At 37.3% G+C, this 17,025-nt stretch overlaps 4 protein-coding genes across 5 annotated transcripts; 2 read left to right on the plus strand and 2 right to left on the minus strand.

Annotated features, from left to right (window-relative positions):
- The first annotated feature begins 302 nt into the window (after nucleotides 1-302).
- On the plus strand, nucleotides 303-9,602 carry LOC105678778 (glycogen debranching enzyme). The gene is made up of 26 exons (XM_012378414.2): nucleotides 303-581; nucleotides 1,328-1,560; nucleotides 2,680-2,800; nucleotides 2,920-3,106; nucleotides 3,176-3,386; nucleotides 3,457-3,591; nucleotides 3,667-3,885; nucleotides 4,014-4,249; nucleotides 4,326-4,538; nucleotides 4,611-4,805; nucleotides 4,885-5,014; nucleotides 5,083-5,206; nucleotides 5,398-5,663; nucleotides 5,756-5,914; nucleotides 5,991-6,199; nucleotides 6,271-6,474; nucleotides 6,548-6,780; nucleotides 6,883-6,972; nucleotides 7,050-7,227; nucleotides 7,336-7,692; nucleotides 7,767-7,914; nucleotides 7,977-8,340; nucleotides 8,411-8,619; nucleotides 8,805-8,990; nucleotides 9,107-9,343; nucleotides 9,462-9,602. Exons 2-26 carry the CDS (start codon nucleotides 1,453-1,455, stop codon nucleotides 9,525-9,527), a joined length of 4,785 nt encoding a protein of 1,594 aa, XP_012233837.2. The 5' UTR covers nucleotides 303-581; nucleotides 1,328-1,452; the 3' UTR covers nucleotides 9,528-9,602.
- LOC137000756 (uncharacterized) lies at nucleotides 9,528-11,894 on the plus strand (the record flags this gene model as incomplete). The annotated part of the gene is made up of 1 exon (XM_067358112.1): nucleotides 9,528-11,894. A coding segment is annotated over one exon (1,311 nt), but the record flags the coding sequence as incomplete, so codon positions are not given.
- Nucleotides 11,895-12,221: 327 nt separating this feature from the next.
- LOC105678779 (LMBR1 domain-containing protein 2 homolog) lies at nucleotides 12,222-16,172 on the minus strand. The gene is made up of 10 exons (XM_012378416.2): nucleotides 15,999-16,172; nucleotides 15,311-15,648; nucleotides 14,953-15,163; nucleotides 14,707-14,883; nucleotides 14,455-14,632; nucleotides 14,194-14,375; nucleotides 13,884-14,123; nucleotides 13,237-13,438; nucleotides 12,995-13,117; nucleotides 12,222-12,919 (listed from the first exon to the last, which is right to left on the minus strand). Exons 1-10 carry the CDS (start codon nucleotides 16,170-16,172, stop codon nucleotides 12,678-12,680), a joined length of 2,067 nt encoding a protein of 688 aa, XP_012233839.2. The 3' UTR covers nucleotides 12,222-12,677.
- Nucleotides 16,173-16,235: 63 nt separating this feature from the next.
- Nucleotides 16,236-16,965, minus strand: BBIP1 (BBSome interacting protein 1). Of its 2 annotated transcripts, none has more exons than XM_012378419.2 (2): nucleotides 16,808-16,965; nucleotides 16,236-16,510 (listed from the first exon to the last, which is right to left on the minus strand). In XM_012378419.2, the coding sequence occupies exon 2, from the start codon at nucleotides 16,455-16,457 to the stop codon at nucleotides 16,236-16,238; it is 222 nt and encodes a 73-aa protein (XP_012233842.1). In that variant the 5' UTR covers nucleotides 16,458-16,510; nucleotides 16,808-16,965. The 2 variants fall into 2 exon arrangements, with proteins under 2 accessions (XP_012233842.1, XP_012233841.1); XM_012378418.2 differs by having other exon boundaries at nucleotides 16,683-16,955.
- Nucleotides 16,966-17,025: the final 60 nt, after the last annotated feature.

A 17,025-nucleotide genomic window follows, 5' to 3' on the forward strand; every position in this document is an offset into this window, starting at 1 on the left:
TTACTGTCTTAGACATTTGATGGTAAAAATAAATAAAATAAATTATTTTAATATCTCTCACTAAAGTAAACTTTTTCAAAGTTGTCACTAAATCGAAGTTGTGCATTTTCATGTGAAAAACTATATAAAAATAATTTATAATATTTTTTAGAAAGTTTTGCGTGATTTCATATACGTCGCAGTTAATCGCACTGAATTTGCGCAAACGCGACCTACGTTAACATTTTGTATATTTTCGAAAAAATACTGCACGACCCTGACCAATGAACGATCCGTATTCTGTAATACAAATCAGCCGGTTGCCGCTGCTTTCGCCCGGCCATGCTTGTTTGTTGACCTTCAGTCGTCTTTAATAAAGTAGAGGTCAACTTGTTCTAAGTTTTTCCTACCGATCTTTTGAATGCGAACGCACGTTACATCGTGCTTCGCGATCATTTTGCATTCTCTCGTCGATATTTGTAGGTAGGAAAGTTTTCTTTCGTAATATTTCAGTAAACGAACATCATTTCTCTGTAGCACGTTCGTGTATTAACCAAGTTTTAATGACAGCTGTGGTCGCTTGACAATTTGCGGTTATTCTTGTAAGAAATTCTTATTTAATTATTTTTAGTGAATATATTTGTGCATTCGTGGTTATTCGTTTTACTTTTATCTCATGCATGGATAATGATTAAATTAATGTACAAATAATTAACAATACATGTCTTATATTGTCTATTGTTGCATATCTTTATATTATAATTGTCTGCATTTATATACTAATTTAAAATATATTTGTACATTTTCATATTTGTAACGTTATCTAACTGACATTTTTTTTTCTCTTATCATATCACAATTATTACTCTTTAAGGTCATTACAAAAATAAATTTACATATTCTTTTTATCTATTAAAAAATGTGCATATCACACTTGATATGTATATTTTTCCAAAGATAAACGGCTTGTGTTGCGTAATTGTTTCAATGATGTCTGCCTTTCATAAAGAATATCTCCATATATGTGTAAATTAAATTGTTAATAAAAGATTGTTAATTCATTATTATAATATTTGTGTTTCTACAAGAATATTAATAAGCTGTACATGGTAAGAGTGCTCTATTAATTTTTCTTATTTCATGTAAAAATTAACATGTTAAGTAGTATTTCACAAAATCTTACTTTTAGAAGTATTTAAGTAATTAATATTTTAAGAATTTTTTTCTTATATTTGCATGCAACACACATTGTAAAATATTTTTTTAAATATATTAGAAATATTACAATCTATATTTTGTAATTATGTATCTTTTATCAGTCTTTATTATATATATATATCTGTTATAGGTAGCACGCATAAGGATTTTGCTTTTATAAAATGTGGGCACTTGCTGTGATATCATTTCCTTAGTAAATTTTTTATATCATTCGACTAAAAGTGCAATTCAGTTTATACCTTACTCATTTTAACAATGGCGAAAGTAGAAGAGTTCTTTAACAATGTTAAAAGGATACTGTTAAGGATTTATAAATATTTTCTACAATATATCCGTAAATGGTCCTGTGTAAAATGGGATAATGTAAGTTCTAACAAATATATATATACATATAATATTTGAAATTGCTGTAAAACCATATATGTATTATTACTATTGTCATACGATTAATTGGTGCCAGTGAAAGATCACTTGTCTGTACTTGCCAGATTTATTAGTTAGCAGAAGCAAGTCTCATGGCAGGAAGCAGTTGTCACATTACTGTGAGATTGTAATCCTAGCATGTAGGGTAAGAATAGCTGCAGTCACAGACATGGTTCTTTATGTATGCTCATAGAGCAGAACATGGTAATGTAATATTATGCACGCTTGCTAACTGCTTTATGCCAATAACTTATATTAAGGCCTATATTCTGCCAGCTAAGTACATATCCATTTTCTACGTTTGAGATGTAAGTATTATCCCTTTGGAAGGCAAGCTCTCTGCTGCTGGGCAAACAGAGGTCGGTTTGTTCCATACATTTGGCAAAACCATTCTATTCATTTCTTTCACAAGCTTCTATATTAGCACATATGTATATTTGTATAGTTTAAAAGTTTTTAAAATATATTATTTTATTCAACTTTAAAAAATATTTTGTGGAAAGTTGAATATTATGAATAAATCAGTTATTTATAACAAAATATCGTATCTGATTATGTAATACTTAAGATATATTAAATAACAACAAAAAAAGGAACTACGAGAACCGGATATTACAAATCAATAGGAAAGGATTGAAATCAACTGAAGATTGGAGACGTATGAAGTGGAATAAAACGGAGCGGATTCACCGGTAATTGTGATTTACATAAACAGCCACATATTTATGATCACAAATACCGATGAATGTTGTCTTAATTCGTTTCTAATTTATTGTCTATGTTTTATTAATTTAAGTTGATCTCAATCATCTTTCTTTTCAGGATACATTCCATCAAACTAGAGTGGGCCCAAAATAAGCTGAAACGTTTTTGTAGTTTTAGTCTGTATTGATTTGTAATATCTTTTGTGCTTTAACATTTGTTTTTTATTTTTACAGCACTTTTTTCTGTTATTATTATAAAATTATACGTCGCACAATTATTTATATGATGTAAGAGAGATAAAATACAAGCTATATTTTTATTTTATATCTAATAGAAATTTTCTTATGATTTCAGAAAATAGTTGAAAATATGTACCTACGTCAAGCTCCATTAACGAAGAGCCATGAGCAAATAAGAGTTCTAACTTTGAATCATGGAGAACATCTAGATGGGATATTATATAGATTGAAGAAAGGTTTTTAAAGATTTCTTTCCTTCTAAAATCATACTGTTTATAACTTTTCTGAACTGTATTTCAACTGTTTTCTTTGTCATAGAATATTTTTACTTTAAATGATCTTGTAATTCTCACAGGATGGAAGGTTGAGTTTAGGCTTGGGGCTTCCCTTCTGGGGAAGTCGCTTAGTGTTTTCACAAACCATCCATTGTCGGCTGATAAACAATTCGAGAGGCATACTTACTATCAATTGCAATGGGTTGACGAATCGGCGAGCATACATTTAACTTTACCTGGTTCATTCCATTATTATGTCACTGATCAGTAAGTGTAAATTGCTATATATTTCTTAGATCTTACATTCCTTAATAACAACATACATACATTTTGCAGAGTCATAGGGAATATAAAATTTGTCGCATCTGGATACCTGCTGGTGGACCCCGAATTGAAAATTGGTGAAAATGGGAAGAATCTACCGTTGGATTGCATCCAAGTTCAAACAGTTTTGGCAAAGTGTTTAGGACCTTTTTCTACGTGGGAAGATAAATTACTGGTGGCACGAAATTCTGGATACAACACGATTCACTTTACACCAATACAGGTGATGTTAACATAAATAATTTATAACGCGCTCTAATATACACAAGCTTAATATGTAATTAATATTTTAGGAATTAGGAAACTCTAAGTCGTCCTACAGCTTGAAGAATCAAACAAAACTCAATCCTATTTTTAACGAGGACGACAAATTGATCACATATCAGGACATTGAGAATTTTGTAAATAAAATGCGAACTGAATGGGAGGTAAGTTATTAGCGTTTATCAAGAACAAAACACATCATTGAAATATGTGTCATTCTACGAATTCGCGCGTTGCAGGTGTTGAGCATCTGCGATATTGTCCTGAATCATACAGCGAACGAGAGTCCTTTTCTGGTTTCTCATCCAGAGATCACGTACAATTGCATCAATAGTCCTCATTTGCGTCCGGCATATCTTCTGGATGCAGTGCTGTTGGAATTGACAACACAAGTGGCTGCTGGCGAGTGGGAATTCAAAGGCATTCCCGTTGTAGTTGAGACTGAAGATCATCTGAATGTAAGCTATTTAAAAGCTTGAAATTTTTCTTCGTGCGTTGTCATTAAATATCAATTTGATCAAAATTTTGCTTTTTATTCTGCTCAACTTAATTTGTCTAGCATTTATTGCACGCATTTTACTTCCAGGCAATTCGTCATGCTCTGCACACACATTTCTTGCCTCTCGTGAAAATACACGAGATGTACACCGTCGATGTCAACGAAATTATAACGGGGTTCTTGAGCTTGGCGCGCGACGGAGTGCCACAAGAAGTGAACAATACGACAGCCGAAAATATTTCAGTGATTCAAGATCCCGACTTTCGTAAATTGAAGTCAACCATAAATATGCAGCTTGCGCTGAAGAAATATAATACGTACAGGTGAAATAGATAATAAAGAGCCGGATATTTTATCTCACATCAGAGTGCTTATTCGTAATCATTGTATTTCACGCAGGGCTGATTGTTTCGATGAGGAGACTCGCTTGAAGCGGTGTGCGGAGGACTTGAAGAATAAATTGCAAGAACTCAACGAAGCGATTACCAACGACGTGCAAAATCATCTAAATGCTGCCGTTGAAAATTCCATTGCTGGCATACGATACTTCCGGGTGCAATCAGATGGACCGAGAATTAAGGACGTCAGCGAAAAGAATCCTCTTGTTCCCAGGTAATTTCACTCGTGTGTCCACATATAGCATTTTGTAACATTGTTACATTCTTCGTGATAACAAATTTACAGATATTTCACTGATTCCGGAGCGGCCTGCTCTTTACGGGACCGAGAAAATACGATGTACTCGGATAACGCGTGTTATCTCATGGCTCACAATGGCTGGGTGATGAATGGCGATCCTTTGAAGAACTTTGCGGAACCCGATTCTAACGTCTACATTCGAAGAGAACTCATCGCGTGGGGAGATAGCGTAAAACTCAGGTAAAAGTTCTTCCAAGCATGTTGTTCAAGTTGCATGAATCATTATGCGATGTCAAACTCACGATAACAATTGTTACAGATATGGGCAGAAACCAGAAGATTGTCCTTTCTTGTGGCAGCACATGGCGACTTACGTGGAGCAAACGGCGCAGATATTCGACGGCGTCCGATTAGACAATTGTCATTCCACACCGATCCCCGTCGCTGAGGTATGCCGCGATTTTAAGCGATCGTGACAACAGAACGTTTACTAAATAGTATAATTTTCTCTTTGCAGTACATGCTTGATGTTGCACGACGAGTCCGTCCGAATCTCTATGTTGTTGCAGAATTGTTCACCAACTCCGATCAGAAAGATAACATTTTTGTCAATCGTCTCGGCATTACTTCTTTAATCAGAGGTTGTTATTCATTTGCATAAGATAATATATAATTACAAATTACTATTTTTTTTTTAAATCTGAGGAATCTACGTATCAATATGTGTGCTATTATTTTCAAACTATTTAATTTATATAATATTTTTTAATCACTACTGGACATATATATTAGAAATAAGTAAAAAGATACATTTAAAACCTGCACGTTGCAGAAGCAATGTCCGCATGGGACAGCCACGAGGAAGGGCGACTGGTGTATCGATACGGAGGTGAACCAGTTGGAGCATTCATGCAGCCACGAAAACGGCCGTTAGCACCGAGCATAGCTCACGCTTTGTTCCTGGATGTGACCCACGATAATCCTAGTCCGGTGGAGAAACGAAGTACCTTCGATTTACTCCCGAGCGCCGCGCTTGTATCCATGGCGTGCTGTGCCAGCGGCAGCAATCGCGGTTACGACGAATTAGTGCCTCACCATGTAAGCTCGCGGTGCAAACTTAAATTTCTACACAATTTTACCATGAAAAATTTCAATTCGTGAGATCTCATGAGAGTCTATTTTTTTTTCAGATACATGTAGTGGACGAGGAAAGACAATATACCTTGTGGACAAATGACGACGATTTGGTCGACGACGTTAAGTTTGTTAACTTCAAGACTGGTATAATTGCAGCTAAAAAGGCGTTGAACGACCTACACTACACGCTTGGCCAGCAGGAATTTTCACAGGTATGTTATAAGTTGCTTGTATTTTGTAGTGAAGAATTACATAGCTATTAGTAAAGTTTATTTTTCTGCTTCACAGGTATTCGTTGATCAGATGGACAGCGACATAGTGGCTATAACGAGACACTCGCCGACCAGTCACGAGAGCGTAGTTCTCGTTGCGTTCACGGCGTTCAACCATCCGGATTCCAACGCTCACGATCTGAGAAGACACGTAAGACCCTTGCGAGTGGAGGGCGTGGTGGAGGAAATTATCTTGGAAGCGTCGTTCACACATGTCGATGCAAAGTGAGTAGTGATCTTTTCTTCGAGACAGAAAGATTTACATAATTATTAATCGATGTAAAATCGCTTCGCAGAAATGGCATATCACCTTTCTCCTTACCTCAGAAGTTTGCCGAGGACGAAAGTTTCATAAATGGATTGGCCGAGTACACGTTAGATCTCAAACAGCACATACAATGCTGCGATTCTACGATAGTCGAGAAGGTCGATTCCGGCGACCCCAAGATCACGCAGCTCAATTTCGTGAATTTCCAACCCGGCTCTGTTATTGCCATACGGTACAAACTGCAAATTTCTTATCTCTGTCGATCCGTAAAATCTGAGCTAACTTGCGTACGAATTTAATTTCAGAGTGGCCCTCCACGCGAATATAAAACCCGCTTTGCTGAAGCTACAAGATACTATTTCGCAGATCACTTCGGGCGAGAAGTCAAGTTTACACGACGCAATTTTCCGTTTGGACTTCTCAGATTTGAACAAAGCTTTGTATAGATGTGACGCGGAGGAACGAGAGGAAACATCGAACAAATTTGGAGTCTATGACGTACCGGGATACGGGCCTTTGGTATACGCCGGATTGCAAGGTATTGCATCGCAATATATTCGGTCGTGTGTGAAATATATAAAGCATTGTAGAATTTTTGACGACTGTTAACTGTTTCAACAATTGCTTTGTTTTAAAACAGGTATAATATCCGTATTGGCTGACATTCGTTCGAATAACGATCTGGGACATCCTTTGTGTGCCAATCTTAGACAGGGCAACTGGCTGATAGGTAAAACATCAGAAATTATTTCCGATTTCAATAAATAATTCTAGATAGCGTGCGATCATAACGGTTAAAATTTACAGATTACGTGTGGCAACGTTTGAACGAAGATGACGGCACTAAACCCCTTGCGACGTGGCTTGAGCAAGCAACGGAACCGTTGAAAATAATCCCGAGATATTTAGTGCCGAGTTACTTCGATGTCATCGTCACGAATGTTTATACAAATCTCCTCGATCATTGCTACAGTTTGATGTCGAAGTAAGTATCAAGCTAAAACATTTTTATTCGTCAAGAATATTCGTTAGAATATGCAACAATTAATCCCGTTTTTGTGTTTTTTATTATCTAATTATATTATCATTGCAGCTTTGTGAAAGATGGAACTACATTCGTAAAATTACTGAGTCTGGTCTCGGTACAAGTGGGCGGTGTAGTGAGATCGGCGCAGTTGCCAGATTTGTCGCCGAGTCTCAATCCACCTAAGCCAAAGATTAAAGTCTGCGACGGAGAAAACAAGCAAGTGTGTTTAACGCTATCGGCGGGTCTGCCACATTTCACGACAGGTTACATGAGAAACTGGGGTAGAGATACTTTCATCGCTCTGAGAGGATTGTTGTTCCTAACGGACAGATACGACGAAGCAAGATTCATAATTCTTGGATTTGCCGGAACCCTGCGACACGGCCTGATACCCAATTTACTCGATAAAGGAGGCAATGCGAGGTGCGCTTTTAAAATGCTTATGAAATAATATATTAGAAAATACATTCAATCTGATTTCTTGTTTTATCCTGTAGATACAATTGCCGTGACGCTGTATGGTGGTGGCTCTACACCATAAAATGTTACGTCGAGGAAGCCCCGAACGGTTTGAACATCCTGTCCGATAAAGTCTCAAGATTGTTCCCGACCGACGATTCGCCAGCTCTGCCAGCTGGAGAACACGTATGTCGTATACAGCAATTATTTCAACGATTAGAATCGCGTATGCATAAAAATGATTTCAGGATCAACCATTGCACGAGGTGATCCAGGAAGCTCTCACGGTACACTTCCAAGGTCTCTGCTTCCGAGAGAGAAACGCCGGGAAACAAATCGACGAGCACATGACCGAGCGCGGGTTCAACAATCAAATCGGCGTTCACCCGGAAACCGGCTTCGTATTCGGCGGCAACGACGCCAACTGCGGCACCTGGATGGACAAGATGGGATCCTCCGAGAAAGCCGGCAACAAGGGCAAGCCAGCCACGCCCAGAGACGGCTCCGCCGTGGAGATAGTCGGGCTGAGCAAGTGCATCCTCAGCTTTCTCGCCGAATTGTACAAGCAAAATCTCTTCCCGCACGGCAGCGTTCAGCGTAAAAGTCGCGACGGTAAGACGGTCGAAAATCCATCATAAATACGATCGTATAATTCTGATTATATAACTCGTGTGAATTATAGGACAAACGATAACCTGGAGTTATATGCAGTGGGCTGACAAAATTCAGACAAACTTCGAGAAATACTTTTACGTGAATGAGGTCGCCACGAAAGACGAGTTGAGGCCTGATTTGATCCACCGGCGAGGTATAATCAAGGATAGTCACGGAGCGTCGCAGGAATGGGCGGATTATCAATTGCGGCCTAACTTCTCCATTGCTATGGTTGCTGTGAGTATTACAACTGTCATTTAAAAATATTTGGCGAAAGAATGGTATCTTCTGTACAATAGATTCTACTATAATAATACTACAATTAATAGCAGCCTAATTTGTTCAACTGTTGAAAATATTCTGCAAAGAGAAGAGTATTTTTTTAATAAAAAAAATGTATAATAGAGTAATAATCTAAACAGGCTCCGGAATTGTTCGATCCTCATCACGCTTGGACTGCGTTGAAAAAAGCGGAAGAGATACTGCTAGGCCCGCTAGGAATGAAGACGTTGGACCCTGCAGATTGGGCGTACAACGGTGACTATGATAATTCCAACGACAGCACCGATACGAAACTAGCACAGGGATGGAATTATCATCAGGGGCCTGTAAATATTCTTCATCATATTTTTGTCTTGAAAACATATAAAAATTGACAAGAACTTACGTAATATATTCTAAAATACTTATTTCAATATTTTCTACTTTAATATTCTTTCTTTAGGAATGGATTTGGCCGATAGGATTCTTCCTGCGAGCTCGTTTGCACTTTGCACCATTAATCGGCAAGAAGGACGAATTGCGCCGTGTAGTCGAATCGACCGAAGCTATTATTTCACGGCACTTCATCGAAGCGTCTACTAATCACTGGAGAGGCCTACCCGAGCTTACTAACAAAGACGGAAATTATTGCAGGGATAGCTGTCGCACCCAAGCGTGGAGCGCTTCGGTTATCTTAGAGGTATGCGAATAAACTTGTAATATTTCTCGTGAACTAATGCAGTCGCAAGAAGCATCGCGCGTTGCTTATTAAAAGTATCGTTCACACAAAGTGATTTAATGTATGTCGCACAATTCAGGTACTCCACGACCTGCGGAAGATCAAACGAGAGTTACGTGCCGAGCAAATAAAGTCTGAGAATTGATATCACTTTGCGTGTGTTCACCACCGCCAGTTACACTTAGAGCAATTAAAGTTAGAGGCAAGTCACAGTAGTTCCGCAACGGACAATACGAGCGTACACCTTCCCACTGAAGCGATAGCGACACCGCGCACACCGGAAACACACGCATACCGTATCTCGCACGTAGACGTAACGGACACGCAAGCCCGCAGATCTGTAGTCGCCGCTGACATCGCATTTGTAAGAAACGACACTCCAACTGCCACTGAGAACAAATTGATTTCTGCGATCGATGGGAAACGCGATGATACAAATTTCAGCCCGTACAGTTCTCGTCATTCTGCCGGCGATTCGACAGAAATTTCTTCAGATGCGAAAAGTAGAGTACGTTCTGATGATCAGCGGCAAGTTACGAATCGACAATACGCGAATGACGAGAGAAATGAAGCTGTGAGCGTTTGGACCTCGTCGAGCATCGAGCATTTTTACGAGGAAATCAGAACGATCAACGAGCCGCGCAGCATTTTGCACGACATCCATGATTACTACGAAAAGTACAGTCCCACTACGGCGAAGACCCTGATAGACACGCTTTTCCTGCCGCAGCACAAGATCTGCCAGGAATGCGCGAGAACGAGTCCGGTGTACACCGACCGTTTGATATACACGAGACAGCCGTTGCACGCCATAGAGGTGGTTCTGTGTCAGCGCGACGACGTTTCGTGCTTCAGATACCTTCGAGAGGGATCCGACGATGCTCTTCACTCGCAGTACAATCAAAATCGAGACTGCATGCTGATCTACAGTTACGCGAAGACCAACGCCGCGGGAATATTTTACTCTCATCGGCCGCGGGATGTTTTCGACCTGAAGTCGCTGTTGAAACCGAGCATTCGCGTCATCAGTCACGCTTGTCGCAACGCCGTAGTGAACACGCAATTGTACCATCGTCGCGTCAACAATTATTATGTAAGGATATCGAGAACCGGCTGCGCATCCATGACATTTTATTGCAATCGCGGCACTATGATAAACTGCACGAAACGCATGAGTTGTTACAACGACGACTCGCAGGACTCGCTGATCCATCGGACGTACCGATCGAACGACGATAGTATCGAGGAAAGTCGTCGGAACAGATCGAGCTTACTGCTGCTGGAACCGTTACTGCTAATACCAGAATTGACGAGTGGAAGAAGTGGGCGAAGGAAGAACAGTAAGAATCGGGTCTTCCGGTCAAAGCGCACGAAGATTATTAGAATACTAATAGCCTACGTGTTATCGTTTTTTATTCTTGCAGGCATTACATTCTACATTGTTTACTTTACGTAGCTTTACAACTGTTTGTTAAGTTTGAGAAACCGCGAGATGTCTAGGAAATTTAATCGTGTGTTCAAGTCACATTAGATGCTACATGATACATTTATTGTCATTAATTTCACAGTATATATCTCTCAAAGTGTCGTTATCGAAATATTTGCCAAAGAATCGATCAAAATTGTATATACGCACAATATTTATATATATATATATATATATATTTTCTTACATATTTTTGTCATGTGATCAGTTGATTGTAATTATTTTTTAATTTGCCGATTCATTAATGACAAGAAAATGTTCTGTAGTATATAAATTAACTATCTTAATAATTAAGCAGATATTAAATCTGTATCACTATATGAGTGGACTACGTTTACCAAATCACACGCGTGACAGGCTCGCATAATTCCTACCGCATTATCGTAAATATATTTCAACTATACTTTAACAGAGCGGTGTAGTCGCGTTAAATAACTTACTGAGCTTATAAAGCATTATTTGAGACGTGCGTTCAAAGTTCGTAATTTTATAACATAAAAAGTTGGAAATTTAATTCGTTTATTCTTGTTGTCTGTTAATATATCAAATGTTTAACAGTTCCTACTGCATCAACGATAGTAGAAAATACAGAAATTTATTTTAATGCCATTTTATTTATATGAGATGTTCATTAATATATAATAGATTTATACAATTGAATAAAAACTGATATGCTTTTAAGGTATGTATCAAAAAACGAAGCAGATATATTTTTTAAATCTTTGAGTAAAGATAAATCTTTTTTTTATAGACTAAAATTCGAAATAGATTCACATAAGTTTGGATATATCGTAAATGTATGGGAGATATAATGAAAAATAATCTATAATAAATTAAAAGACAAGACTTTTAGTCAACACTAGAAGTTATATTTTATCATTGTTATATTTTATGGAAATGCCCTCGTAATAAATGCCGATGTTTAAGTTTGTAAATTATTCGTGCATATTTACATTTGATTAACGTGTTATTATTATTGTATATATATATATTGACTTGTTCTTATTAAATTTTTTCCTATCATCACCCAGCCAATTTTTCTTCATGCCAACCTTTTGTCCCAAACACATACAATTATTTGTAATACAGATAAAATTAAGTGAATAAAAGAAATACAAATCTATAAGATTATGTATAACGATGTACTTAAATTGAAAATATAAAAGTTAAAATGTTACGAGAGATTGATAGATGTGTGCATACAAATGAAAAGATAAAAAATACATCTAAATTGTTTACAAAGATCAAAATATTAATAAATAATTGTTTCAGGTACACATGATTAAAATAAATTGTATACAAATTATTTATTAGCTTCCACATGAGCCGAATTCATTACAAAACTAAAAAGGATAATCGAGAGATGAAAGTATATTTATTCTAATAAAACGTAATAAATATGTACATATTCACTATTAGATCTAAAGTTCATTGCACCATTATTGATTCGCCGTGATCACGTTCCTTGTAAAAAAGAAGCATCGCCATTGTGACATCGATCCGTCCAAATCTTTTTTTTAATCTGCTCATGCTTCAATAAGTAATCGGTTATAATTATATCTCATAATGATACAATTTTATTTTGTTCTTTAGTACTTCTACCTTAAATTAAAATGTCAGGCGTGTAAAGCCTTTATCTTTACCTTCTGTTTATAAATAAAATTCACTGTACTACACTGAATGAATAATTTTCAGGACTTGGTGCTCGCACCGGCACAACCTCAATATAAATGTCGTGTAAATACTATTAAAGCCAATTCACGTAATTCTAGGCTAGCACCTAAGCTACATCTGCGAGGATGTCATACTTTAAATGTCGTCGAATAACCCTCTCGGCGGAGGACCCACGCGACTCGTGCTCGTGGAGAACGGCCTCGTGCCGCTCGGATCGTACAGATCGTTGTCGCCTTGATTATCCCGGTCGCAATAATTATTCGCACCGTAAGTCTCTCCTCCGAATGTCATGCCGATGTGATATTCCGACGGATCGAAATCGTGCAACAGACCCGCTCTCGCCGATTCGACCGACTCGTCTCGCTTTAACGGTCGTACTAGAGAACATTAAAACATCAAGTAACAAATTTGTATTACACGATTCTTATTTATTTATTTTTCGTTATACACACCAGTGTCGGTGCTTTGTCGAGAAGTCCTGTATCGCGATCCTGTGCCCGCTGAAACGTTGAATCTCTCCTGCATTTCACGTCGTCTGTACATAGAATCCTCCGCTCTCTGCCGTTTACGTCTCTCTGTAACGACGAGAAAATGTGTTATATTTTTTTTTACTTGTTTATTTATCATATCAGATATTAGCACAACCAAATTATAGATATAAATCGCGTTTAAGATGTCGTCTAATAAGATTTACCTCTTTTTATAAGTTCTCTGCCTTCATCTACGAGATCCGTTGTAAATTCGTCGTCATCGAGGAATTGTTGAAAGCCCAGCATGGAAAGTAATCGACTGCCTATACTAAAGTATGTTGCTAAGCAGAACGCCAGAATTGCCATAGGAAAGTACACGTTAAATCCATCAGATATTATGGAAATAACATCCATGTGGCCCATCACCTACAAAAAAGATAAGTAAAATAATTAAGTTTAATGGTTAAGTTTAGTAGTTTAGTGGTCAGAACACATTCGCCCGGCAAGCGAAAGATCCGGGTTCAATTCCCGGCTTAGCCACTCGCGCCCTGATATTTTTTCTCTCTTGCTTTCTCTCCAATAATTCCTATACGTACGTTAAAGTTTCTCGATATATGAGAACAATGTACTTAAAATTTCGTACACTTTAGGTATCTCGATCTGAGATCGGCGTACAATCTAACTGTCTCTTGTAGACTAATTTATTAATGTCTTTATGAAAAAATTAAAAATTTAGCACTAACATCCTGCGACGGCTCTTGATGCCATTCTATTATATTTCTTGATTTTATAGGGCCTTTACATTGCATGTGTTTAAAATAATTAACTTATTCTAAAAGAGTCTATAAATTATTTAAACTATTTTACTAACCTGCGTATAATGTGTTTCTAGGATATGGGTTTTGATGATGTGGGAATCCATGTGAATAAGTCCCAGGAAATTAAGACACATAGGCGGCGTTAAACGACACAGCATCATACCGCTGAATATCAGGCTGTACTCGTTTGTCTGATGGTGAGGCGCCAAGTAATAAAGGTTCAACACTCGTATCTTCAAGACGGTTGAGTAAGCGCAGTAGCAAAGATATGCGATGATCAATGTGGACAGCACCTGAGAATTAATATATAATAAATGGTAATTTATATATAACTCTCGAAATATATAAACTACAAATCTTTACCTCTATCGTAAAATAATCATAGTTCCTCTTCGCTAGATTCACAAATTGAGCGAATAACGATAGCACGGGAGATTTGTTGAAGAATGTTACTTCCGACCATACCACAGCCACCGACAGGCAGCCAGCGCAAATGGCAGCTGCCTTTAGGACGTAATTTTTCGTAACACATTTCCAGTACCATTCTGAAATTTTAATCATGAGGTTATATAGAATTGCAGGCTCTGCATTAATTATATTAAGTTATTAATTGTTATTACGTACCAACAACGGGATTGTAAATAACGCGGAACGGAAGCGAGCGATGCGTAGGGAAAGATGGTTTGAATCTTCTATCGTGACTGACTTGATTCTTAGCTATGTCCTCTAAAGCGAATATCTTATCCACTAAAATACACCATTGAGTTTCTATGCGTTGCAGGGTCTGCAATGCTTTTATAGTCTGGAATAAAAATAATGGCAATATGTATAAATGCGAATGCGATAACAGTGGCGTAAATTTCGATTTCAACGAACCTGTCTATGCAGACGAATCAAGGACTTCTCAGTGGGAGTGTCTGTTGGAGTGTCGTCCGGCAGTTGTCTCCTGTTCATTCTGTCTTTCAATTCTGCAGGTATCTTTTGGAAAATTGTTTCCAGGTTGCAGTGAAACGGATGACCGGGGCCAATGGATATTGTTGCAATTTGCAGCGACTAAATAACACATCGTCCATTATGAAAGTTTGCAAAAAACTTTTAATACACACCAGAGATAAAAATTACCTCGAGTATATCATCCACCGTTTCTTCTGCTTCGCATTTGTCCAAACTTAATTTTGCCACCTTGAAGTAGCTGTAACTTAAAGTATACCCGGGCTTGCTGGCATTCCACAATCCTCGAGGCACCTCTACAAGCGCATATCCAAGCAACAAGACCAGTAGAAATAAACCCCATGTGTTGGACGCAGAGGACGCGATTGCTTTCAATTTTTGGCTACAAGAAACGTCGTTATTGTTATTTTTTTATTTCTATTAAACGGATATATTTGATAGAAATATTTTTAGTGTTTTTATCTAATCTATATTTTTTTCAGCTTATTATCAATTCAGTTTATTCATCGTAATTTAATAATGGACTCACCCGTCAAGATCTAAACCTGGCTTCAGCGCAATGTATATCAAAAGTATGCCGCATATAAACAGATAACTGCCGTAATATATAGCATTATCTATTAAAGCAGACTTTAATTTTCCTCGTACAGTGAAGTCCCCTGCTTTTATGTAAGATTGCATCAACGGGAGTATCAGCCATGTCAAGCATTGAGAAGTCCAATAAACTATTCTCCACAGATTTGGAAATACATTATCTGGCACATTGGGCCAAGGCTCTCTACACGTAACTATTGGTGCAGAAGTTGTGTTATCAGGATTTTTAGTGTTGTTATGTATGTTTTTCTCTACACATTGTCTGAATACGGTCTGCAAAAATGAGGTATTGCTTTACTTATTTTGTTTCATATCTCACAAAAGGCTTATTTTAAAATATTTAAGAATAATTTTAATAGAATTGTTATCTTTTTCTTAATATGAGAATAATTAATGTTATTCTTTAAAAATAAAATATGCCAAATAATAAGCACAATTTTTCATAGAAGAATCAATGTTGAATTGCTAAAAATAAAGTAATTATGATTCATATTTGATTTTTTTGAAAGTTTCCAACTCTTCTATAAAATTATTATGCAGCATATCTTATTTTAATGAGAAAGGAACACTCTTGTATTAAACTGTATTAATTTATATAGTATTATAGATAGTAGTATAATTACCGAGGAAACATCCAAAGGTAATATGAAAATTATTAGTAGGGAAAAGTACCAAGCTATCAACACAGAGATTGTGACTATAATGTGATGCCGGAACACGTTTCCATATTTGAAAAGCAATGTTCCGGCCAGTAAGAACGCCACTATAATCTCTGTTAAGAATGCACCGAGGACCATTTTGTCTCCTTGTGCAATAAATATCTAATAAATCGTATGACTTTTCAAACTACCAGTGGATACTTATGCATTTGTATCGAAATTAGTTTCTGTCTCTTGAGCTTCTTTGACTTTGATTTCCGCTTCTCTTTGCATCTTCTCCAGTTTCTCCAATGTAACTGACTTTAACGGAATCAATTTTGGTTTACAGAGTATGTAATTCAGCGTGTCCTCCTGATACAACAGACCTTGTCTTGGAAGGACTATGTCGCACTGTTCGACTTGTTTATCTTTGGACTCTGACATCTTTTATAAATCCGTAACGTTCCAGTAAATTAAAAATTTCTTCATTGTGACATCTGGTAACAGAAAAACGTAACGTTATTTAAACGTAACGTTATTTAAAATTCAATCATATTAGCAATATCTTCAAAGAAACAAAGCTTTATCTTAAAACATTTTGAATAACAATGCAATTATATAAACAGCAATGCAATGAAAGCCGCATATTTGTCTAAAACACTCGACTACATTTATTTCGACTGCAGCAGACGTCGCGGACACAATGTAATTCGTTGTCAACTAAGGAAGCATCCTGGAGTATTTAATCTGACGCAATTGATAAAATACTGCAATTGTCGCTCATTGAGACGAACCTCCTCTTCGCGTGCTCTCATCAGCAAACACTGCCGGAGGAATTACTATTGTCTTGTGGCGGTGAAACACGACACGCACGTTACAGGATAATCACAGCTGGCAGCTTGCAAATCCGCTGACAGATTTCGCGGAACCGTGAATCGCCATGGACAGACTGTCAAATTCCACGTTGCACGTCGCGACGCGACTATGAGAAATTCGTAATTAACATCAGCGA

This window comes from Linepithema humile, chromosome 6, assembly GCF_040581485.1.
Source record: "Linepithema humile isolate Giens D197 chromosome 6, Lhum_UNIL_v1.0, whole genome shotgun sequence".
Classification (NCBI taxonomy): Eukaryota; Metazoa; Arthropoda; class Insecta; order Hymenoptera; family Formicidae; genus Linepithema; species Linepithema humile.

Excerpts from the sequence above, each read along its gene's own strand:
- LOC105678779 (XM_012378416.2), bottom strand. The coding sequence starts at position 16,172 with ATGGTCCTCGGTGCATTCTTAACAGAGATTATAGTGGCGTTCTTACTG. Across the intron at positions 14,633-14,706 it reads TGATTCGTCTGCATAGACAG|ACTATAAAAGCATTGCAGAC; the intron begins GTTCGTTGAAAT and ends TTTTTATTCCAG. Across the intron at positions 14,376-14,454 it reads TATTTACAATCCCGTTGTTG|AATGGTACTGGAAATGTGTT; the intron begins GTACGTAATAAC and ends TTAAAATTTCAG.
- LOC105678778 (XM_012378414.2), top strand. The coding sequence starts at position 1,453 with ATGGCGAAAGTAGAAGAGTTCTTTAACAATGTTAAAAGGATACTGTTA. Across the intron at positions 3,592-3,666 it reads AAATGCGAACTGAATGGGAG|GTGTTGAGCATCTGCGATAT; the intron begins GTAAGTTATTAG and ends CGCGCGTTGCAG. Across the intron at positions 7,228-7,335 it reads TGCTACAGTTTGATGTCGAA|CTTTGTGAAAGATGGAACTA; the intron begins GTAAGTATCAAG and ends TTATCATTGCAG.
- BBIP1 (XM_012378419.2), bottom strand. The coding sequence starts at position 16,457 with ATGTCAGAGTCCAAAGATAAACAAGTCGAACAGTGCGACATAGTCCTT.